The 22156-nt window shown below is 45.1% G+C and overlaps 1 protein-coding gene across 2 annotated transcripts in view; it reads left to right on the forward strand.

Moving 5' to 3' along the window:
- TP53I11 (tumor protein p53 inducible protein 11) overlaps positions 1-20767 on the forward strand; it is a 53864-nt gene extending 33097 nt beyond the window's left edge. For both annotated transcript variants that reach the window (XM_081836411.1, XM_081836412.1), the window contains exons 2-7: positions 4207-4370; positions 9886-9944; positions 12580-12628; positions 13270-13366; positions 15616-15717; positions 18001-20767. In XM_081836411.1, coding sequence (XP_081692537.1) covers positions 4242-4370; positions 9886-9944; positions 12580-12628; positions 13270-13366; positions 15616-15717; positions 18001-18134 — 570 coding nt within the window. In that variant the 5' untranslated portion in view covers positions 4207-4241 and the 3' untranslated portion in view covers positions 18135-20767. The remainder of the gene's footprint in view (positions 1-4206; positions 4371-9885; positions 9945-12579; positions 12629-13269; positions 13367-15615; positions 15718-18000) is intronic.
- The last annotated feature ends 1389 nt before the right edge of the window (positions 20768-22156 follow it).

A 22156-nucleotide genomic window follows, 5' to 3' on the forward strand; every position in this document is an offset into this window, starting at 1 on the left:
CTTCAAGGAAAAGCGAAACCTGAAAAGAGGAAGCGGCTGCTTTCCTGCATTCTGCCTCAGGGTCTTACTGCCCACCCTCCTCTGTTTCGTTGCTGTGTTTGCTCAAACGGAACAAAGAGCAGGGAAAGCCCCTCCCCTCCAGGCAAGCTCCGGTGCTGCTGGGGGAGAGGGAGAGAGAGGGGGGAAGGGAGAGAGAGGGGGAGGGGGAGAGAGAGGGGAGGGAGAGAGGGGAGAGAGAGAGAGAGAGAGAGAGAGAGAGAGATGGCTGGCTGGCTGGCTTGGGTGGGGGAAAACTTTTGCCTTTCTTTCCTCCAACCGGTTAAATCCCTCTCCTGCATTCTTAGCCAGCTGCTTCTCTGCACACCGCTCTAATGTCCCTTCTTTGTTTTTCCTTCGCTCCCCACTTAAAATGTGGTTACAAAGCATAGATCCACATAGATCCTCAGGATCCTTGCATTGGGTCACCCCAAATTCACCATCAGATCACATAGCATGTCCATGGCTACAGCCTGCCCCACCAAAATCACGCACCCACTGTTGCCTGGGGCTGCAATGGTGCAAAAACGTGGTTAAAAAGCATGGATCCACAGGGATTCTCAGGATCCTTGCATTGGGTCACCCCAAATTCACCATCAGATCACATAGCATGTCCATGGCTACAGCCTGCACCAAAAAAATCACGCACCCACTGTTGCCTGGGGCTGCAATGGTGCAAAAACGTGGTTACAAAGCATGGATCCACAGGAATTCTCAGGATTTTGGCATTGGGTCACCCCAAATTCACCATCAGATCACATGTCTGTGGCCACAGCATGAAGCCCAAAAATGATACATCCACTGTTTCATTCAGAATGTTTTTTCCCTTGTTTTCCTCCTCTAAAAACAATGTGCGTGTTATGGTCAGGTGCGTGTTATAGAGCGAAAAATACGGTAATTCTGTTAGTGCTAAATTGCTTTTTAATGACTATCTTTTCTATGTTTTAACTTTTTTTTCCTGTTTGATCTGTGAGCCACCTTGAACCCCAGTTAAGAAAAAAAGGCAGCATATAAATAAATACAATAATAATTCTGAGCTGAAAGTTTAAAAAATTAGACTTTCAACTTTGCCTTTTGTATATGTTGGTGTGAAACAAGCCCAACAACTTTTTGCTCATAGTTTGTATTGTTCTATTCTATAAAAGTTTTTGCTTTTCACAGCAGGAAATGAGCCAATTCTTTGAGCACTGGCACGATACTTCTAGGTATGTTAGAGGAAGGTTGTGCTGGAAATGTTGGTATGCATCTCGGCTTGCATTGTAGGCTGACGTGTCTGCATGGGTAAGAGAGCACAGGGAGACGAACAACCAACTTTCTTAGATGCTACTTTCTGACCTAATCTGTGCTGACCTTACATCAGGTGCTGGACTGATGCTCTGAGAGTTGCTGACCTCACTTCCTACTTCCTTCCTTCCTCCTGCTCCCCTTCCCTTGGTGGGGGAGACGTTTTGGTGTGTCTCTCCTGCTGAGATGAAAAAGCAAGCAAGGCCCTTATCAGGGTGGATTTGATTTAAAGCAAATCAATTTAAATCACTAGTCAGTAACACTTGATTTAAATCACTAGTCAGTAAGACTTCATTTAAATCTTTTTTTTTACAGGAAGTCTCATTCTTGCTGGTAAAATCATAATATTTACAACCAGATGAAGGTTTCATTTTTGGAATAATAAATTTTCAGAGTAGTTTTTACAGTTATATCAAAAATTAGTGATTTGGTTATACTATTAGAAATACATAGACAGATAATTATGAAATTATTCTGAGCTTTAATAAGTTAACTGTTTATATTTGGACAACTTTTCTGCTGTACTTTATTGGAAGGAGAAAAATAATAAATTCCTTAATAACAATTTAAACAATGTATTTAACTAAAACAATGGCCATGCTGGGTTGGAATGATGGGAGTCAAAGCCCCAAAGTCTGGACTCCTACCCATTCTCTATCCCTGCTTTAGAGCATGTTAGCATTTTGGCTTTGCTTTGATACTTGGATCAGGTTCATTATACTTATGCACTTACTTCTGCTCTCTCTTTTCACTTAACAAAAATCGATAAAATAGCTATCTAAATACAATTTGTGTAGACCAAATACCAGCACTTCTGCTGTTATATAGTATGTCAAGCGTGTTTTGAGATCGTGTGAGCTATCTTTAGAAAAGGGAACTGTATATGTATTGGGCAGATTGATCTTCTTTCCATCCCATTGGCTAAATCTCTTGTTGCCCTAGTTTACTGCGCTACATCAAATTTCAAAATGCCCAAGGGGAGTCAGCCTTGTGTTAAACACTGCAAAAAGAAACCAGCAACACACATTAAACAACAACAACAACGCTTGACAGTACAATTTAAAAGAAAAAAACAGAAGGCAATGAACTCTAGAGCAGGGCTGGGGACTTTGTGGCTCTTTATGTTTTGGGGCTCCAGCTCCCATCAGTCATGGGCAGCATGGACAGAGGTAAGGGATGATGGGAGCTATAGTCCCACAACATCTGGAGGGCTACCCCTTCCTTACTCTAGAACTATTTTAATAGGAAATGGATGGGATGTTCTTTTAAGGTGTGCAGGAACTGGGTGTGTGATTTAACTTAGAAGAGCTGGTTTATTTTGCTAGAGAGGCACACATTTGTAGATGTTCCAGAGCAACGAAGTCCACTTCTAACTTGATCCCAGCACTGAAAGCCTCCCTCCCTGCCTGCCCAGGAAGGGTTTCTTAATGTTTGAGACTGTGTGTGAGAACCACAGGAGGGGAAAAAAATGTCTGAAATGAGGCTGGCTGGCTTGATGTGGCTTTTAGTGCCCTCTTGCCATAGGTGATAAGAACTCCTGCATGCTCCTGCATTCTCAAGTAGCTGTGCCTGACCACATTGTGTGGACCCCTGGGGTTTCAAGGAAGAGAAGCACTTTCAGCATACAGATTATAACTGAATCAAAAATTTGACATTTCAGAAGAAGCACTGCATGTTGAGCATGTTTACTTGAAGGCCAACTCCATAAAAATCAATAGGACATATTTTGAGAAAATAAGATTTTTGGACGAGAGCACTAACCTGAAACATATGTTGTTACTTCTCTTCCAGGAATCTAGCATATAGGGCAAAGTTTCCTCTTCCCTAAAGTGTGCTGTGTTCTTCCCTATTTTTCTTCTTCTTGCACCACCACTGTATCTTGTAGGTGTCTTGCAAATGGACTCCTGCTACCACCATCACCGCAACTCCTCCTCCTAACTTGTGCCATCTCTTTCTCTGCCTTGGCCATATGAGCACACACTAGCATGACTAAATGAAATCACATTCTTGTCTTTTTAATAGAACTAGAAATGGCTATCCTAGTATAACCGCCCCCCCCCCCTTGAATTCACGAGCCTCCCCACTTTTCTGCCAGCCGAAGCAAAGGCAGACTCATGGCTGATAACAAAGCTCTCCCACCCGCTATAATTAATGAGATAAAAGCACATAGAGCAGAAGTTTATCTGGGAGATGCTGTGAGAAGAAAGTTTATTCTGCAGCTGCCTTCAGTGAATTTCCATTCCAGCCGTGTTTGGCTTCGGAACTGGAAGAAATTGCAAACTCTCAACAATATCAACCCACAAGGTGAGGAACTGGGTAGGTTTCAGGGCTGCTTCTGCTCTGCTGCCCAGTTTTCTCAGCAGGATGATCAGTGTGGTGAACTAGTCAGAGAAGTAGGCAAGGACTGGTGTGGGGGAAACCTTGGTTTCAGTTCCTACTTTATCATGTATCTCACTGGTTGACCTTGGCCAGCCAACCTCTCTCTGTCTAGCCTGACTTACAAGAGTGTTTATAGGGTAAATTTGGGGCAGAGCCCCATTTGATGTTGTGGGCTCCTTGAAAGAAGGTGAAGTTAGCAGTGGAACAAGCGTTTAGTTTTACTGTGTGTTTTGTAAATAAGGATGCACCTATCCAACTGGCTAAGCATCTAAAGCCACAGGTTCATCCTTGACATACACAAGATAAATTGAGGAGGATCTCTAAATTTTGTAAGCATAGGACTGAATGAATGCCAATTCTTCCATGGCCGAAGAACACAGTTGGTTTGGGATGCAATACATCATTGAGTCAAATCGTTTTTGCATTAAAACCAAATGCATCTCCTCCTTGAATCTGTGGCTGGATTTGACCCTGCTTTTCTCTAACCTCTAGTATTTCTCATTTCAGCTTCTGCCCAAGCCAGCGACTACCTGTGAGTCACCATGGCAACCAAGCAACCTCCCCCTCTGATGAAGAAGCACAGCCAGACAGACCTTGTGAGCCGCCTGAAGACACGCAAGATCCTAGGGGTTGGAGGGGAGGATGATGATGGAGAAGTTCATAGGTCAAAGGTAACAAACATTTCAGTTTTCACACTGCTCTGGTTATCTGAAGGTTGGGGAGGTTGGCATTCAGCAAAGGGCTGCAATTCTGGTTACTGCCCAGCAGTGGGAAGACCTTTAACAAACTATCACCCACAATTAAGTTGGAGGTCTTTAGGATCCTTCTCAGCCCTAAGGCAAGTTATTGCTCCATGGAATGACTAATAGTTCATGCTAAAGTTAATAGCAAAGGGGGAAGAACTTTTGTTTAAGCTAAGAAATAATTGCAGCTCCTCAGGAGTATCAGCAATGATAAGGCTATATAGGAAGCCAAGCAGAGGAGAGATGAAGGAATTTGATATTCCAGACTTTTGTTCAGTTTGCCCTACAATTATTATCTTGTTCAACCTGCTTTCTAATCAATTGTACAACAGTTGTGTGTTGTACCCAACAAACAGAGCCCTTGTGTATCTCAATTAATTGCAAAATCTAGTGCGGGAGATGATAGATTCACAGCTGTGGGTTGAATTACAAGGCCTATGGGGGTGGCTAGTTAAAGCTGCAGTTCTCACCTCATTAGAGACGTGTCTTTGTAGATGTAGGAATATTCTCTGTAAAGTGTTTCTATTCCCCCCCATGAACAGAGAATTTGATTCCTACATACCTTCTGCATACACAGTCCTCATTCTACAAGTATGCGGTTGGTCACTGTAAGAAAAGAATGCAGGGTTTAGGTGGACCTTTGGCCAGTTCCATCAGGGATCTTCTTATGTTCTTTTCTTTCAGTGCTGCAGCCATACATCATCACTTCTTCTTTTTCCTGCATCTGCAAAACCAATCTTTCTCTCTGGGCATTTTCCATATATCCCAGATCAAAGCTGTGCTTCAAAATGCAGACTGTCCAAAAGCCGTTCTACAAAAAGTGTGTAATTTGTCACGGACTCAAGTTAGGAGCTTAATATATCCTCTCGAGCTATCGGAGCTCTTTTGTGTGTTGAGAGACGGTTTTTTTTTTGTTCTTTACCACTTTTTGCGCAAGCCATAACTGCAATACAGACTTGAACTGGTGTAATATTCTTTAACTTTCCCCTAGGTGCTGCAGTTCTGTGTGGGAGGCTGGAGATCTTGAGCTGAGGGCTCTCAGCAGCCTCAACAAATCACAATTCTTTGCAGCGAATCTGTGATAACTTAAAATTTATATAAAACCAATCTAAAGATGTATAGTGTAGATTTGGCTGCAGTTTCTGCTCCTGGGCACAATATTTAGGAATGCAAAAACAACTTCGGAATATGTAGGAGGTAGTGATAGCCGGTAGGGGCTCTCATTGTCTGATGACCCAGGAATAATGGGGGTGGTGTTTTTAAATCTATCCCCTGCTAGAACTAGGGATGCAGGAGAAATTCGGTTCAGTTTGCACTTAAAGGCAAATATCTAACTGAAACCTCCTGAAACATTGCACAAACCAAAGGAGGGGGTGGGATTTCCACTTGATGACTGTGGTGAAATTAACAAGAAGTTAGTGCTGGTTTGCTTCCCTCCCTTCCTTTTTATGGTGTAGGCCAGGGGTCAGCAACCTTTTTCAACTGTGGGCCGGTCCACCATCCCTCAGACCATGTGGTGGGCCGGACTATATTTTGAAGGAAAAAAATGAACGAATTCCTATGCCCCACAAATAACCCAGAGATGCATTTTAAACAAAAGCACACATTCTACTAATGTAAAAACCTGCTGATTCCCAGACCATCCGCGGGCCAGAATGAGAAGGCGATTGGGCCACATCTGGCCCCCGGGCCTTAGGTTGCCCACTCCTGGTGTAGGAGAGCCAGTGTGGTGTAGTGGTTAAGAACGGTAGTCTCGTAATCTGGGGAACCGGGTTCGCGTCTCTGCTCCTCCACATGCAGCTGCTGGGTGACCTTGGGCCAGTCACATTTCTTTGAAGTCTCTCAGCCCCACTCACCCCACAGAGTGTTTGTTGTGGGGGAGGAAGGGAAAGGAGAATGTTAGCCGCTTTGAGACTCCTTAAAGGGAGTGAAAGGCGGGATATCAAATCCAAACTCTTCTTCTTCAAACTCTTCTAGGCTTATATCGCTGGTTTGAATTCTTTCTCTTTATCCAGGACACACACACACACACACACACACACACAATCCTTGGGCAAGGCTAAATTCCTCCAGGCGCACATCTCTTTGGTCAACCATCTGGTGGGTGGGTGGAAGTTGTAGCCTAGAAAGATCTAGCACGTTGACTACTCTTAGGTTACGAATAGGATCCAAACACATCACCTGAAGTAGCAGGTGTAACTTCTTGGTAATGTAAGCAGGCTAGAGAAGAAACAAAACTGGAGAGGTATGTGCAGAAAAAATGCAGGTATTACGTCTTCCAAATTGAAGGGAGTGTGGGTGTCCTGTTTGCTAATGACTTCTAGTGCAGAGAGTTCGTACTAGAATTTTATTTATCTTTTAAGCGCTTATCCTAAGGCTGTTAGGACCTTGAAAGAAAGTTGTAAAAGAAACAAATGAGGGGGAAAATAGAAGGAAACCGTAACAGCCTAGAACTCAGCAAGTAGTTGCTGGTGTTGATTAATCATTGAACAAATGTGCTTTAACAGGACCCCAAAGGGAAAGTTCTGAGGAACTCTTGCTAGGTCTCTTCTTCTTTTTAACTTGGCTTGTTTACAAAAATAAGTAGAGCCATAACTCTTAGGGGAAACTCAAAAATACCAATTGTTTAAGGGAAAGGATAACAATGCAAACTCAGCTCTGGGGTTTTGTACAACGGTAGGAAGGCATTTGATCCTCTCTCTGTTAGTATGCTTTGTATCAGTGCTGCCAGAGGATCGGAGATAAAAGTGTATGGAATCTCCATCATATGGTTCTGCCTGGGATCTCTCTCTTCTCTATTCACAGCAGCATGTAGTTCTCTGCTTCTGCTGCAACTTTTAGTCAACTTTGCCATGTCAGGAGAGGTCTCTGGTGACTTTGGTAAGGCAGGGGATTTGAGGGCTCTTGCGCCCACGTGACTCATGCCCATTGCTCTGTGCACACTCTGCTTTTTACACACGGCTTTTTTTTATTAATGGATTGACCTTTTTGTCACTGAATCCTAGTGGTTGCTAAGCAACTTATTTATAATGACAGCTATTCTGTGACTTTTTAAGCTGTTACCTTTTAGTCGTACAGATGGTAGATAACGCAGTAACCTATTCTAAAATTGGTTCTGCCTCTTAATAAATATGTTTAAGGAGACAAGTTGTCCTGGAAGCAGTGTGTGTGTGTGTGTGTAAAATTCCTCATAAATGGATGTAGATGTCATGGCAGCTTCTGGAGAAATAATTTAGCACTTTTTGGATTTTCATGTTTTCTTGCCATTCTCTCTCTCTCTCCCCCCCCCCCCATCATGCTTTCAAATCATCTCTGAGGACTGTGAGCTTTAAAAGAAAACTAAGACCCTAACTATTAACACTCAGAACTTGCAGCTCTAAAAGTAGCTTTAGGCAAAAAGGATTGTTTTACTTCCCTAGAGCCTGGAGTTAGAGCTGTATTAAATTTGGCAAAACCCTTGACATGGCCATTTTGAACTTGCTATTGTTCTGGGGAAGTCTACCTGAGTCAACCTTGCTAAACAGTCATGCCCTAAGCTAAATGTGTCTCCAGACTACAAGTCTCCTCCTCACAAACATGAGAGTTGTAAGACTTATTGAAATTGACAGTCAACTTGGTCTGAATCCATCTCATCAGAAGTATTTGCATGCATCAGCTTGAAGAGGAAACTCAGCACCATGTCAAAGACCAGGCCTGGAGAAAACCCACGTTTTCCTCATTATACTTTAGAAATACTAATCCTTCTCTCAGCCCACCTCACCACCACAAATCAGCTGTGTCATCTTGGCCCCTCCTTGAAGTCTCAGGAGATGAACCAGAGGAAGCGATACTAAGTTTTCTCTCTCTGCTGTGCACACAACTTGACAGTTTTCATATTTCCCTTTGTGTCACTTACTGAATGCAGGAAATAACAAAGAATGGCATGTGCAAACTGTATTTCTCTCCCCAGCTGGCAATGAGAAGCTGGAGATGGGCAGGAAGCAACCAAACCTGTTTAAATTCCCTTTGTACTCATTTCCTTCTAAAACGGCCCCTTTCTTTCCTGTGACTTGTACTTCTTGTTGAGTATCTAGAGACTTTGCTGCTGTGATCCATTCTTTAGTATTGGAGTGGCTGACTTTTGGCCTTCCTAGATGTTGCTGGACTAAAATTCCCATCATTCTTCTGACCCTTCACTTTGCATGATGGAGCATCTCTACAACAGGGTAAAAAATACATCACCTTTAACTTCACTGTTCAGTTCCTTTTACTTACAAAAAAAAAAAAATATCAAAGAAGGGCTTTTGTTCTTACTTTTGCATCAAGTAAAGCTTGAATGGGACTCTTGAGAAGGTGCTGAACCTCACCTTTCCAGTTTCAGTTTCTCTCTACTGCTGGATTCAAATTTTTATTTGTTAGCCTCTATCTGTTTGTCTGTCTGTCTCTCTTTGGGAACCAAAGCTGTGTACTGTATTAGTAAAGAATCCAATTCTCCTCACTTTCTTTGGTTGTCTACAGCTTTCTGCCTTTTTTATATGGTTCATCTGAAGGAAAGCGGAACCCTGCTGCCTCAGGCCAAAGGTCTATCTATTCTAGCATTCTCTTATCACAGTGGCCAACCAGATGCCTTTTATGTTCTGGCTCTCAGGTCCTTAACCTGCACAACCCAAGCCTGCCCCAACATGCAGTGGTCAAACACATGTATTGCATGCAGACGTCATCTCCAGGTGGGGCTGGGAAAGATTCCTGGAGGGCCACTGCCAGTTAGCATAGACCAGCCTTCACCAATTGGATGTTTTAGATTAAAAACGCCCTAACCAGAGCATTGTGAAGTCAAGCAGCTAAATTGACTGATGGCCTGATTAGAAGGCAGCTTCATCTGCTTCAAACAGAAGGTATGGATGTTTGTTCCCTGCTCAGACCTAGACTTTCTAGAGTTGAAATGGTCTGCCCCTTTACTTTATAGTGGCTTTGCCTACGCTATTGCTTGGTGACTGTTCAGATCCTAAGGAGAGCTTGTAGTCTGTGCTGTGTTACCAATGCTATGCACATTTCTGGAGTCTGCAGAGGTTGCAGATGTGTGGTTTGAATCACTCACAGTGTGTGGCCTATGACCGACTATAGAAACTGCCCCCCATGTGTTCAGAGCCAGCATGGCTAATGGTCAGGAACAATGGTGGTTGTAGTCTAACAATATCTGGAGAGCCACAGGCTTCCAATCTCTGGTTTAGAATGTCAGAAAAATATTTAAGCTGCCATAATTTCACCCTGTGGTTCTTATAATCATTGCAGACTAATTCTGCAAATTGAGATCTGTAGAGCAAAGTATACATTGCACTTCATTCGCTGTAGGAAAATATGTGGGCGGTAAGTCTAGGATTCTATACCACCCCTACCCCTTCCAGACAATGTTTTTGCAGGCTGAGTCTGAGTCAGTTACCTTACTCTTTCCTTTGAATTTCAGATCAGCCAAGTCTTGGGCAATGAAATCAAGTTTGCTGTGAAGGAACCCTTAGGGCTCAGGTAAGTTTGCAGGCAGAATCTCTGTGCTCAGACTACTAGCCAAGGGCAAAATGAGCTGAAGGAAGGGCTGCAATATTGGCACTGAACTTCTGCATGTAGGCTGTTTCTTCATTGTTGTTAATGACTTTAAGAATTGCAGAGACTTGAATGGAGAATTTTTCCAACTTGGTGTGAAGTACAGTGATGCCCCGCAAGACGAATGCCTCGCTAAACGAAAAACCCGCAAGACGAAAGGGTTTTCCGATTTTTAGCGGCTTCGCAAGACGAATTTCCCTATGGGCTTGCTTCGCAAGACGAAAGCCCATAGGGAAATCTCCAGGGACAGCGGAGAAGCGCAGCGCGCCTTCTCCTCTGTTCCTGGACCTGTCCTGAAGGCTTGCGGTGGGAGGTCCGGGAACAGAGGAGAAGGCGCGCAGCGCTTCTCCTCTGTTCCCGGGGCTTGCAGTGGGAGGAGGGTTTTTCCTCCGCACCGCCAACATTCAGAACAGCATTCTGAATGTTGGCGGTGGGGAGGAAAGCCCTCCTCCCACCGCAAGCCTTCAGGACAGGTCCGGGAACAGAGGGGAAGGCGGCAGCGCTTCTCCTCTGTTCCCGGACCTGTCTTGAAGACTTGCGGTTGGAGGAAGGTTTTCCTCCCCACCGCCAACATTCAGAAGGCTGTTCTGAAGGCTGGAGGTGGGAAGAAAAGCCCTTCTCCCCCACCAGCCTTCAGAAGAGTTCCCCGCAGAAGAGTTCTCCAAGCTGCGGATAGCAGCCTGCTGCCCCTATCCGCAGCTTGGAGAGCCCTGCGGGGAAGTCCTGCAGGGCTCCCCAAGCTGCGAATGTCTGCCCCGCGCGAGGGGCGCTCTGAAGCAGAGCGCCCCTCGTGCGGGGCAGCAGCCTGCTATCCGCAGCTTGGAGAGCCCTGCAGGGAAGTCCTGCAGGGCTCCCCAAGCTGCGAATGTCTGCCCCGCGCGAGGGGCGCTCTGAAGCAGAGTGCCCCTCGTGCGGGGCAGCAGCCTGCTATCCGCAGCTTGGAGAGCCCTGCGGGGAAGTCCTGCAGGGCTCCCCAAGCTGCGAATGTCTGCCCCGCGTGAGGGGCGCTCTGAAGCAGAGCGCCCCTCGTGCGGGCAGCAGCCTGCTATCCGCAGCTTGGAGAGCCCTGTGGGGAAGTCCTGCAGGGCTCCCCAAGCTGCGAATGTCTGCCCCGCGCGAGGGGCGCTCTGCTTCAGAGCGCCCCTCGCGCCGGGCAGCAGGCTGCTATCCGCAGCCTAGGCAGCCCTGCAGGAACTCTTCTGAAGGCTGGCAGTGGGAGAAGGGCTTTTCTTCCCACCGCCAGCCTTCAGAAGGCTGTTCTGAAGGCTGGCGGTGGGGAGAAAAGTCCTTCTCCCCCCGCCAGCCCTCAGAAGAGGTCCGGGGACAGACTGTCCCCGGACCTGGTCTGAAGGCGGTCTCCCTAGGAACGCATTAATTGATTTTCAATGCATTCCTATGGGAAACCGTGCTTCGCAAGACGAAAAACTCGCAAGAAGAAAAAACTTGCGGAACGAATTAATTTCGTCTTGCGAGGCACCACTGTATATTAGGTTGTTGCATTTGGCACATATCTCCTTGCACCATGGATTTTAAAGGAAATTTCCCACCTGTGCAATTTCCAAGAGGAGCAGGCAGCTACCAGTACAAGATGCGGGAGGCAAATGCTTATGTTTCACCAAAGCAGTACTGTGTCCCTCACCTGAGTTTTTTGTGTGCCAGGTATTAACCAACTGAATAGTTCTTCACAAAGTTCACTTGGAAACTTAGGATATTGCTCTGTTTAGTGCATCTCAGTACTGGATTTTCAGTGCTGCCACAGTAACTTTTAAAGATGAATGCTTTGGCACATGGGAGAATGGCTGTAAGGAAAAGGGGTTCAAAAGAGGGAATAGAACTTCCTAGTTCTGCTTATGGGTGCAAGAGCCCTCTTACAATAAATTCTGGGCTTCTAGAGAGCAGTTTCTGGAAGAACATACTTCTTGCAATTGCAGTGATGTCCTAGCTCAGAATATTTGATGCAGATTTTAGGCATCTGTGAGCACTTTTAAAGGACACTAAATTGAGGGTCTGGGGGGAAAGTAAGCCATCTGCTTCCTGCAAGCAGAGGGACAGTTTGAGTGGTGCTTCAAGATGTGATCCATGCCTACATTTGTAGCTGTCCAAATGGAGAAGGCCTGTCTGAATAGAGCCTATAGAAACCCTAATTGTGTGTAGGTCAAAGTTGCAGAGGTGTCTTTGAAAGACTGGGAAGTTTTTGTCGATGCGCCTAGGATATTTCACACCTCCTGTTCTCATGAGCAACCCTTGTTTAAGACAAGTCCAGTCTTCCCCCCCCCCCCCGCCCCACCTCCGTTTACTTTCACAAACTTTGTTTCTAGCTTAAGTCAACAGAGATGATCTTAATTCAGGATTGGGAAACCCCTCCAGCAAGGCCGGGGATGATGGGCGTTGCCGTCAACATCATCTGGAGAGCCACAGGTCATTCCTTCCCCCCATTCCTGTCCTCATGTCTTCCCTTAGAGAAACAAAAGTGGCCACTTTGTATATAAAACTGACTGGGGGAGAATGTTGTCTTTAGACTGTTAAAAGCTTAGATGTTCCCATTTGACCTTTCTTGCAGGGTTTGGCAGTTTGTGACAGCTGTCATGTTTTCTGGGGTTGCCATCATGGTAAGTGACCTGCTCCAAGGTGGAATCTCAAGTTGAGCTGGGGTGGGAATTTGGTTCAGTTTTACATGTTGTACTTTATGGGATAACATACAAACCAAAATACAGCTTTTCTTTGATACTTGTAGTTTTCTGAATTTGATGCATGTATTGGGGAAAAGCTTGCATAAAAATGGATACATGAGTGAAAACAACATACAAAATACGTTCTGTTCAGGGAAATTGTTTGCAGAAATGTGCACATTTAGGCAAAATGCGCAATGAAATGCAGACAATTTTTTTATGAGGACATTAAAAAAATAAATGCTGAAGGGTGGAGAACTGAAATTAAGATGGGGGGAAATGAGCATCTAAAATTGACAAATTTATCCATCCTAGTCTATAAACCAGTCATACTTGGTACCCTAAAATGAGCATTTCCCTTTCTCCTCTTTATTGCTCTACACCTCATTGGCCTTTACACTTGCAATGGGTGGCTGTGCTGCTCCTCTTCCTAACCAGGGCTCCAGCTTCCATCTGCATGCATTCATTCTTTCCCTAGCCATGCATGCTCATCTCTCCCTTCAGTTGAGGACAATTTTTCTGAGTAAAGCAGGGTGAAGCACCGTAAGCTTTCTCCGTTGAAGTTTCTTTCTTTCCTGTAGGCTCTCGCCTTTCCCGAACAGCTCTACGATGCTGTCTTTGAGGAAGAGTCGGTCAACAGTAAGACACCTATCCGTCTGTATGGAGGAGCCTTACTAAGTGAGTGCATTGCTGCTTGGCTAACCGATTGCTCATCTCGTGATGATAGCTGGGTGCATGCTACAGAAATAGGGGTGGATTTCCTGGGTGGGGGTTATGCCCTGCCACTACAATACGCACAGTTCACTTCTATGGAGCAGGTGTGAAACATGGTGTGACCACAAGCTCCCCTTTGAAAAGTTAAACGGCCTGATATCTCTAAAGATATTCAGATTAACTGCTGAGATGACCAGCGACATTGGGTGAATCCACAATATTTTGTGGCTATTTTGTACCAATAGGTAGAGTTTGGTAACTACCTTATGTGGCAAATACTTCAAGAGGTGCAGGGAGCATTGGGACAGCTGGCTGTTAAGTCTTGTGGTGTGTGAAGGGGAAATCATTTTGCCCTGGTCACTACAGCAGCTGGTCACTTCAATGCTGTGGAAAAACAATGGGGTGAGAATGGTGCTCACTGCAGATTTCATAAACTTGTAGCAATTGTGCCAGTAAGCCGAGATGCGATATTATGTTGTGCGTCTTGTGGAGCTGGAATAGTCAAATGATTGGTTGTGGTGGCTTTGCTCCCAAACAATAGATACCAAAAGCTATTCTGAGATGAGCATTGGAAGAGTTTGTAAAACTGTTTCTAGATTGAACCCTCTACAGTGCAGGTGGGTGTTAACAAGCACCATTGAATGTTTCTCCATAAAACAACAAACTTTATATATCTGGAAAACTAGGTTTAGGGAGAAGCCAGCTAGTATTTCCTTATACCCCCAAAGGCACACTCCTCCACTGCAACGTGAGACAGCTGGATGCCAGCAACCAGTCAGCTAGTTTTGTAAGTTTAGGGGATCTCTCTCCCGGCCCCACCCCTGCCGGTGGAGAAGCATTACCTGTTATCTGGCTAGCTGCTTTAGGAACTATTGCAGTATCCATAGCGCCACATTCCTCTTCCTTTTTCTGGAAGATATTTTGAGACAAAGCCAGCTTGTGCTGGACACAACTACGTAAGAAGTAAGACAATGCATTCTTCTTATAATTGCAGGCTTGTGTCTGGTAGTCAGAGGCAATTCTAGTGCAGCTGGAAAACTCTTTATTGACTTATCCTGTAAGCCTGTAGCATCGCCTAGTGGTAGCAAGTGGGCATGCAGCAGTTTTGTTTTCCTCGGTGGCTACATTCACAGCACTCATGTAAAAAAGCACTATGCCACAATTTTAAACAGTCATGCTCTCCCCTTTAAAAAAAAAAGAGGATTCTAAGAGCCTCTGTTTGTTAAGGGTGCTAAGACTTCTATTTCCAGAGTGGTTTAACAGTCAATCCCCCTTCACAGGGAACTCTGGGAATTGTAGTTCTCTGATAGGAATAGGGCTCTCCTAACAGCTCTCAGAGCCCTGAATGAACTACAGCTCCCAGAATTATTTGTGGGAATCCATTACTGTTTAAAGTGGCATCCTAGTCCTTTAGATGTACAGTGTGGTACATCTCCCAGTACTGTACTTTCCCCTCTCCATACCCATCATGTCTGAGTATTTCCTCTTGCCTAGAGTTGAATGGGTAAAACACATCTGTCTTTTAATGTGTATGGAGCCAAAGAAGGGGACAGGAATAGCTAATGCAACTTGCTCTTCCTCAGCAGGTAGTGTAGGGCATTAGCTTTGCCTTGGTACTCTTTGTTTTTGAAATATACAAGCAAATTTTTGCTCCTGATGAGATACAGTGTTATCTTCCCTAGACCTTTTTGCCAGCCTGCTTTTGGTTCTTGTGCTTCTTCCATGGGTTGCAGAAAATGAAATGCTGCAGCAGGGCTAGAAATGTCCTGGTGGAAGTGGATGAACACATCTACCAGTATCATTAAGGGTGGGGAGGGATTGGCTTCCTTCCTTTGCCTTTGGTATTGCATATGTAGTGCTCCTATTGATGAGAGAAGGTCCTCTATGACAGGAGAGTACAAGAGGAAATTGTGTGTGTGTGTTTCTGTTTCTGGGTGTAAAATGCACATGATCACAACAGATGCCAGGCAAGCTTTGGAAACTTAAATCTTATTTCAAAACTTTCGTATCACTTTATGATTTGATATTGTTAGGTCATTTTTAAGAGATTTCACTATAACTTCTGTTTGATGATGATAGCAAGATTTTAAGGAGCATATTAATGTGTTTGTATCAACAGCACTTCTTAGAAGGCTATGTCTTTCTACATGTGGCTTCAGTAGATGACACCTCCACTTTCCCTCTGTAATCCCTTTCCCTCCAATCATCTTTAGGTATCTCCCTCATCATGTGGAATGCTTTGTACACAGCTGAGAAGATCATAATGCGTTGGACTCTGCTGACAGAAGCATGTTACTTTGGAGTACAGTTCTTGGGTAAATATGCCTCTTTATGGTCACAGGCACATGCTCTCCCTTTGCTTTTATCATGGAAGGGAAACTTCGATACACTGGGTGCGGTGTCATGCTGAGGTTAATCAGGCCCAAGACACACAGGCCAAATGCATACCAAGGACCCAGGCCAAATGCATACCAAGGACCCAGGTTAGAGATCCTGTAACAAGCAAAAACAGGGAACGGTGAATGCTGCTGACATGTGTCTCCTTGGATGTCTCTGTATTAAGGCTTTTCTGAACTGCAAGTCTTTTCCCCAGTTTGTTTTCTTGGACCTCTCAGCTGCATTATTTAGAAGCATTTATAAACTACTTGATATTTTAAGAATCTCTTAAACGGCGCACAATATAAAAACAAACAATATCATTAAAACAAAAATACAATGCAAAACCAATAAAACTGTGCCATGGAAGCACGCGGAAACAAAACAAATTGGGATTCACATGCTGCAAACAGTACATTTGGGGAGGGAGGGGAAAATAAGGGTGCTAAATCCAGTTTAATTGTGGAACCTGAATTTGCTGGTATGCAATTAGATTCTACTTGCCAGAGTGCAACTTGGCCCTTGAGTGCCAAGTAAAATCTTGTAGCTGCTTTGATTGCATGCCTGATTTTTTAAAGGTGAAACACGTTGAAGATATGTGTCATAGGTTGCACTCTTAAGGCTGCTGCTGCTGCTGCTGCAGGGAACCCACACCACAGAATGCCTTTCTGTGGCATCAGTAGCTCATGTGAAGTGGGATATAATAATAATAATAATTTATTATTTGTACCCCGCCCATCTGGCTGGGTTTCCCCAGCCACTCTGGGCGGCTTCCATAAAAACCAGAGATACACTAAAATATCACAGATTAAAAACTTCCCTGAACAGGGCTGCCTTAAGATGTCTTCTGAATGTCAGGTAGTTATTTATCGATTTGACATCTGATGGGAGGGCGTTCCACAAGGCGGGTGCCACTACCGAGAAGGCCCTCTGCCTGGTTCCCTGTAGCTTTGCTTCTCGTAATGAGGGAACCGCCAGAAGGCCCTCGGCGCTGGACCTCAGCGTCCGGGCAGAACGATGGGGGTGGAGACGCTCCTTCAGGTATACTGGGCCGAGGCCGTTTAGGGCTTTAAAGGTCAACACCAGCACTTTGAATTGTGCTCGGAAACGTACTGGGAGCCAATGTAGGTCTTTCAAGACCGGTGTTATGTGGTCTCGGCGGCTGCCCCCAGTCACCAGTCTAGCTGCCGCATTCTGGATTAGTTGTAGTTTCCGAGTCACCTTCAAAGGTAGCCCCACGTAGAGCGCATTGCAGTAGTCCAAGCGGGAGATAACTAGAGCATGCACCACTCTGGCGAGACAGTCCGCGGGCAGGTAGGGTCTCAGCCTGCGTACCAGGTGGAGTTGGTAGACAGCTGCCCTGGATACAGAATTGACCTGCGCCTCCATGGACAGCTGTGAGTCCAAAATGACTCCCAGGCTGCGCACCTGGTCCTTCAGGGGCACAGTTACCCCATTCAGGACCAGGGAGTCCTCCACACCAGCCCGCCCCCTGTCCCCCAAAAACAGTACTTCTGTCTTGTCAGGATTCAACCTCAATCCATTAGCCGCCATCCATCCTCCAACCGCCTCCAGGCACTCACACAGGACCTTCACCGCCTTCACTGGTTCTGATTTGAAAGAGAGGTAGAGCTGGGTATCATCTGCATATTGATGGACACCCAGTCCAAACCCCCTGATGATCTCTCCCAGCGGCTTCATATAGATGTTAAAAAGCATGGGGGAGAGGACGGAACCCTGAGGCACCCCACAAGTGAGGGCCCAGGGGTCTGAACACTCATCCCCCACCACCACTTTCTGAACACGGCCCAGGAGGAAGGAGCGAAACCACTGTATAACAGTGCCCCCAGCTCCCAGCCCCTCTAGATGTGTCATTCAGCAAGGTCTTACCTACTCCAGCAGCCGTCTCTCACCAAAAACAAGCACCCCAGCTCTGTTTCTCTGTTAAACGTAGGAAGAGCCTGCTGGATTCAGCCATCCTGCTCTCACAGCAGCCAACCTTTGGGAAGCCTGCAAGCGGGGCCTGAGGGCAGCAGCACTCAGAACCAAATAGACACTGCTTCATAGAAGCAACGAACTGCAGTGCTAACTTGCAACCAAAGCATCCATGTTCTGCCAGAGTAGGCATGAAGTGACATTTTTTGTTTTCTCAAGAGGTGTTCTAGAGGGTTTTGAAAACAGGTCTTTCTTTTCTTCCAACCTGCCTTTTCTCTCTCTTTCAGTCACCAGCATCACCCTGGTTGAGAGCGGCCGGGGGTCCACGGGAGCCACATTGCTCCTCATCAGCCGGGTCCTCTTTGTACTTATCAGCTTTTATTATTATTACCAACTTGGACGCAGACCCAAGAAAGTCTAACCTCCTGGACTGCTGAGGGCTGGTGCAGAGAAGGGCCTGTCATAATTACTGCATTCCTTTCACTCATTTTTGTGGGGCTTTTTTTCCTTTCTTTCTTTCTTTCTTTCATAAAAAAAACAACAACCAGACTTCCTTACGGCATGCATCAATGTATAAATAAATCCAGTGGTGTTGTTGCCACCACACTGGACGTGGAAGAGGAGAGTTCAAGATGACTCCATGGTGCCTATGGGAAGAGGCCAGGAAAACAGAGATAAGGCGGCAGATTCAGGGACGTGGGTGGGCAAGATCAGCTATTCGTAGCCATTCTCCTCTGTGAATCTAGGCAGTGGCACATGATCAAAATACACACTCGTGGAAACAGAGTATCATATCAAAACGACATTCAAAGGGCAAAGAAAGTGATATCAGCTCTGTGTACAGGGGACGGATTGGGAATCTTCTCTTTACAACTAGCAATCTGCTGTTGGGGCGTTTGGTAGCATTCCCTTCGGTTGAAATGTGTGCTGGGGACTTGCCATATAAAGGGCTCAAAAGGAAGTTCTATGGCCATATTTTCCTCATCTTCTAGGACCTTGGAAGTCAGAGATTCCTTAGGTAGTGATGTCCTTGCTATGAATGCAACCTATTCTTTTTTTAAAAAAAAGAGCATTTGCTGTAGTAATTTTAAGAAATGATTCCACCTGATTTTAGGAGTTCTTGTGAAAATATCAGATTTGGCTATTGCTGCCTCTTTGTTTTGTGGGGTATCTCTCCCCCCATCCTCAAACCTACCACCCCTCTTCCTGTTGGTTTATTCTGTTGGCCTTTTTAGTTCTAAATGTTACAAAAATGCCTTCAGATGATTCTGGATGGAGTCTGTTAGAAAGGAAATGGGGCAGGGGACCAATAAGGAAACCGCGAGTTCACACAATCTCTTTGTTTACAAAAAAATGGCAACACACAGTAATACACTTGAACAGAAGTGGGCAAGATGTGGCCCTCCAGATTATGTTGGAGCTTCAGCTGCAGCCAGCCTCTGCCAGCATGGCCAACCATGAGGGATAGTGTAAGCTGTAGTCCAGCCACATCTGGAAGGCCCAGGGATTAGCCACTTCTGCACTATATGGTTTAATTGCTGCCAGGCACCAGCCCTTTCAAAAGGAAAATACTATAGTTTTGTGGGAACACATTCCTAAATTGAGTAACCAAGAAAACTGCAGGAAAAGGCCGTGATAGAAAGTGGTTGCATGTACTTGCTAGACTAGTTCAATGCATATGCTGGAATGACATGTGTATTAGCCTTTCCCCCCCACTCCCCGATTGTGGTGGTCCTTCTAGCCTTCTGTGAAATAGATTAGCAGTGCAAGAGGCTGTGTACATCTGATTCCTCTGTCACTTTCCACAGAATTATACCCCAACTTAATTGCTTACTTTTACCATATTGTGAGTTTTGGATATGAGTCTGGGCCCAGAGGCATGTTTGCACATCAGTTGCCTGCTTGGTGTGAGGAAGAAGCTGCCATAGGGCTGCAAAGTCTCCTGAACTCACTGGCTGTGCTAGAGAGTGGGATCAGTGATGCTCTCTAGGTTTGATGGCCTCTGTAATGTTTGTCAGTAGTGATGGAGAACCCATCCCAAACATCTGAGGCATTCTGACAATTGGCATTTCATTCTTAACCAAAATTAAAGCAATGAATATATTTCATTGATATCTCCTGCCTCAATCTCAGTGTGAATAATGTTGGAATGACTAGTATAGTTTTGATGTTGAAGGATGTTTCTCTCAGTGTGCCAATGAATTTTTCCCAAATAGGCAAACAGACCAAAGTTTGAAATCTCTCCTTCTCTTCTCTTCCCCTCACCCCCTACCCTTGTTGGGATTTCAAATATAATTGGGAAGTGTTTACCATCCTCCTACAGACCACAGTCTTATTTATTACTTTGGGCTCTGCTCTAGCATTTTCCCATTTTTAAAGCTTTTGATAAATGCAATGAAGTTTCAAATCTCAGTCCTCCATAGATACACCTCACAGTATAGTCTTTGCATTTTGTACTCCCCTTGAACTGAGACAGGAGGAATTCTGTATTGGTTGTGGATTCAAAGGCTGTTTGTCAGGACAGGTGTGTCGAGATGAACCAGCCATTTTGAAGTGGATGCAGCAAATCTAGGACAGCTGCCTGTGTCTCCACCTTTGTGCCAGGACTGCAGTACCTACACGGGAACAGCACACACTTTACCCTTTTGAGCTGAGACAACATCCTTACACCTTCAGCAGCAAGAAGAAAATGTATTCAGAAAGTCACACAAACCCTTCATGGACTGTTGGCAACATGCATCATCTTTTGCCTGCAGTGGTCTCCCGAAGACTTTCTTTACCTTCTTTTGGCATCAAACGTCTGCATGAACTTGGACTACCATGTATGTTGCAGTTCCAGGCCGCATCAAGTGGGTCCTCGAAAACTATTTGAACTGAATATCCATGTTGATCATGCAAGTGTAGACTTTAGAATCCCAGGGTAATGGTGCCTAGTGGTCCAGCGTGAGGTTTAACTCCTCCAACCTGAGCAATTTTGTCAATGCTAGTTTTAAGTGTCACTCTCAGTTTTTTCGTCTGTATGTACACTATGTGAAACAAGTACGGTTTTCAGCAGTTGCTGCCTGGCTTTGAGCATTTTGCATCAAGGAGGGTCTGGGACTGGGGCTGGGCCTATTTTGAAGATGACTGGACTGCAGAAAGAGGAGCCTTTTCAGAGTTTCTTTCACCTGATGTCCAAAAATCATGAGTTGAGCTGGGGGAATGGGGGAAGGAGGAACCATAACTGCTTCTAAATTGCAACTTTTTTGTCTACTTTCTGGTCCCAATGTTTATACAATCGGCATTTGAAAAAAACAAAATCCTCAGTAAAGTCACATCTGCTTTCACTTTGACCAAAATTCACCTTGGGATAGTCAACAAGTCACACCGATAGTGGATACCTGGCCTTGTAGGGCTGTTACCTGAGGCATTTGTGGCTGCAACAGGCATGGGTATAAGTTTCATACAGAAGAGAAGAGGCCATTGCTCAGTAGTAGAGCACATTATTTACATGAGGCCACCATAACACAAGAGATCCCCCCCACCCCCGTGGAATCCTGTTGCTCATGCTGTTGTTTTTCATAGCACATGCTACCTTCCTCCTTCATGCATCTGGCCTTGATCTCTATTTTAGAGAAAAGCAGGCAAAGCAATTCCAGAAGTGTTAAAAAACTTTGCACACAGCAAGGCAGCTACTTTGAAGCCACTGTGACTCAGGCATGGGGTGCAAGAAGCTCCCTTAATGTACTCCCTTGAATGGTAGCAGCTCTCTCAATCTGGGATCTCCTATAAACTCCCTTTTATTAACCTTTGTATAGCTTTTGCTGCTACTAAAGTGGGTATTTTGTGGGGGCTTCTTTTAATCATTTGCAGAAATGTGGTTTCACTTGCATGGTTTCCACATATGTTCCCTGCTATTGTTCCTCTGATCAGTTGTAGCTTTAGTGCTGTTTTTAAACTTGAAAGGGCTTCTTCCCTACATGATCTCAGCCATGTGGGAATCATGTAGTGCCATGTCCCCAGCCAACAAAAGCAGGGTGGGAACATTTCCCCAGACCAGTGGTCACTGCTTTGCCCAGTACTAGTGGGGGCTCTATTACCCAGAATGACTAGCTGGGATTCCATATTCCATATTGAAGGATGATTATCCCCATGCTAATGCCATTAATGCACAGGGCATTTCTTTGTCCATTCAGATGCATATCCAGTTTATTTCATTCTACCTCAGCAATAGGGGTGTGTCCCTCTTTCCCAACCCACACCTCAACAGCTGACCCCTTAAAAAAATTCTGCACTCTTTTGCAAACAAGAGTGAGAACTAAAAAGACGTAGTTGTATGGGATCATGGTACTCGCTCTAATAATGTGGCTTTTAACCGCTGCTGCCATGCAGTATTTGAGGTGGATGCCAGTGGCATCAAACCTAAGTTGATAGCAGTGGTAGGCTGTTGTTGCTAATGTAAGA

Source organism: Podarcis erhardii (assembly GCF_964252035.2).
Source record: "Podarcis erhardii genome assembly, chromosome: 1".
Lineage (NCBI taxonomy): Eukaryota > Metazoa > Chordata > Lepidosauria > Squamata > Lacertidae > Podarcis > Podarcis erhardii.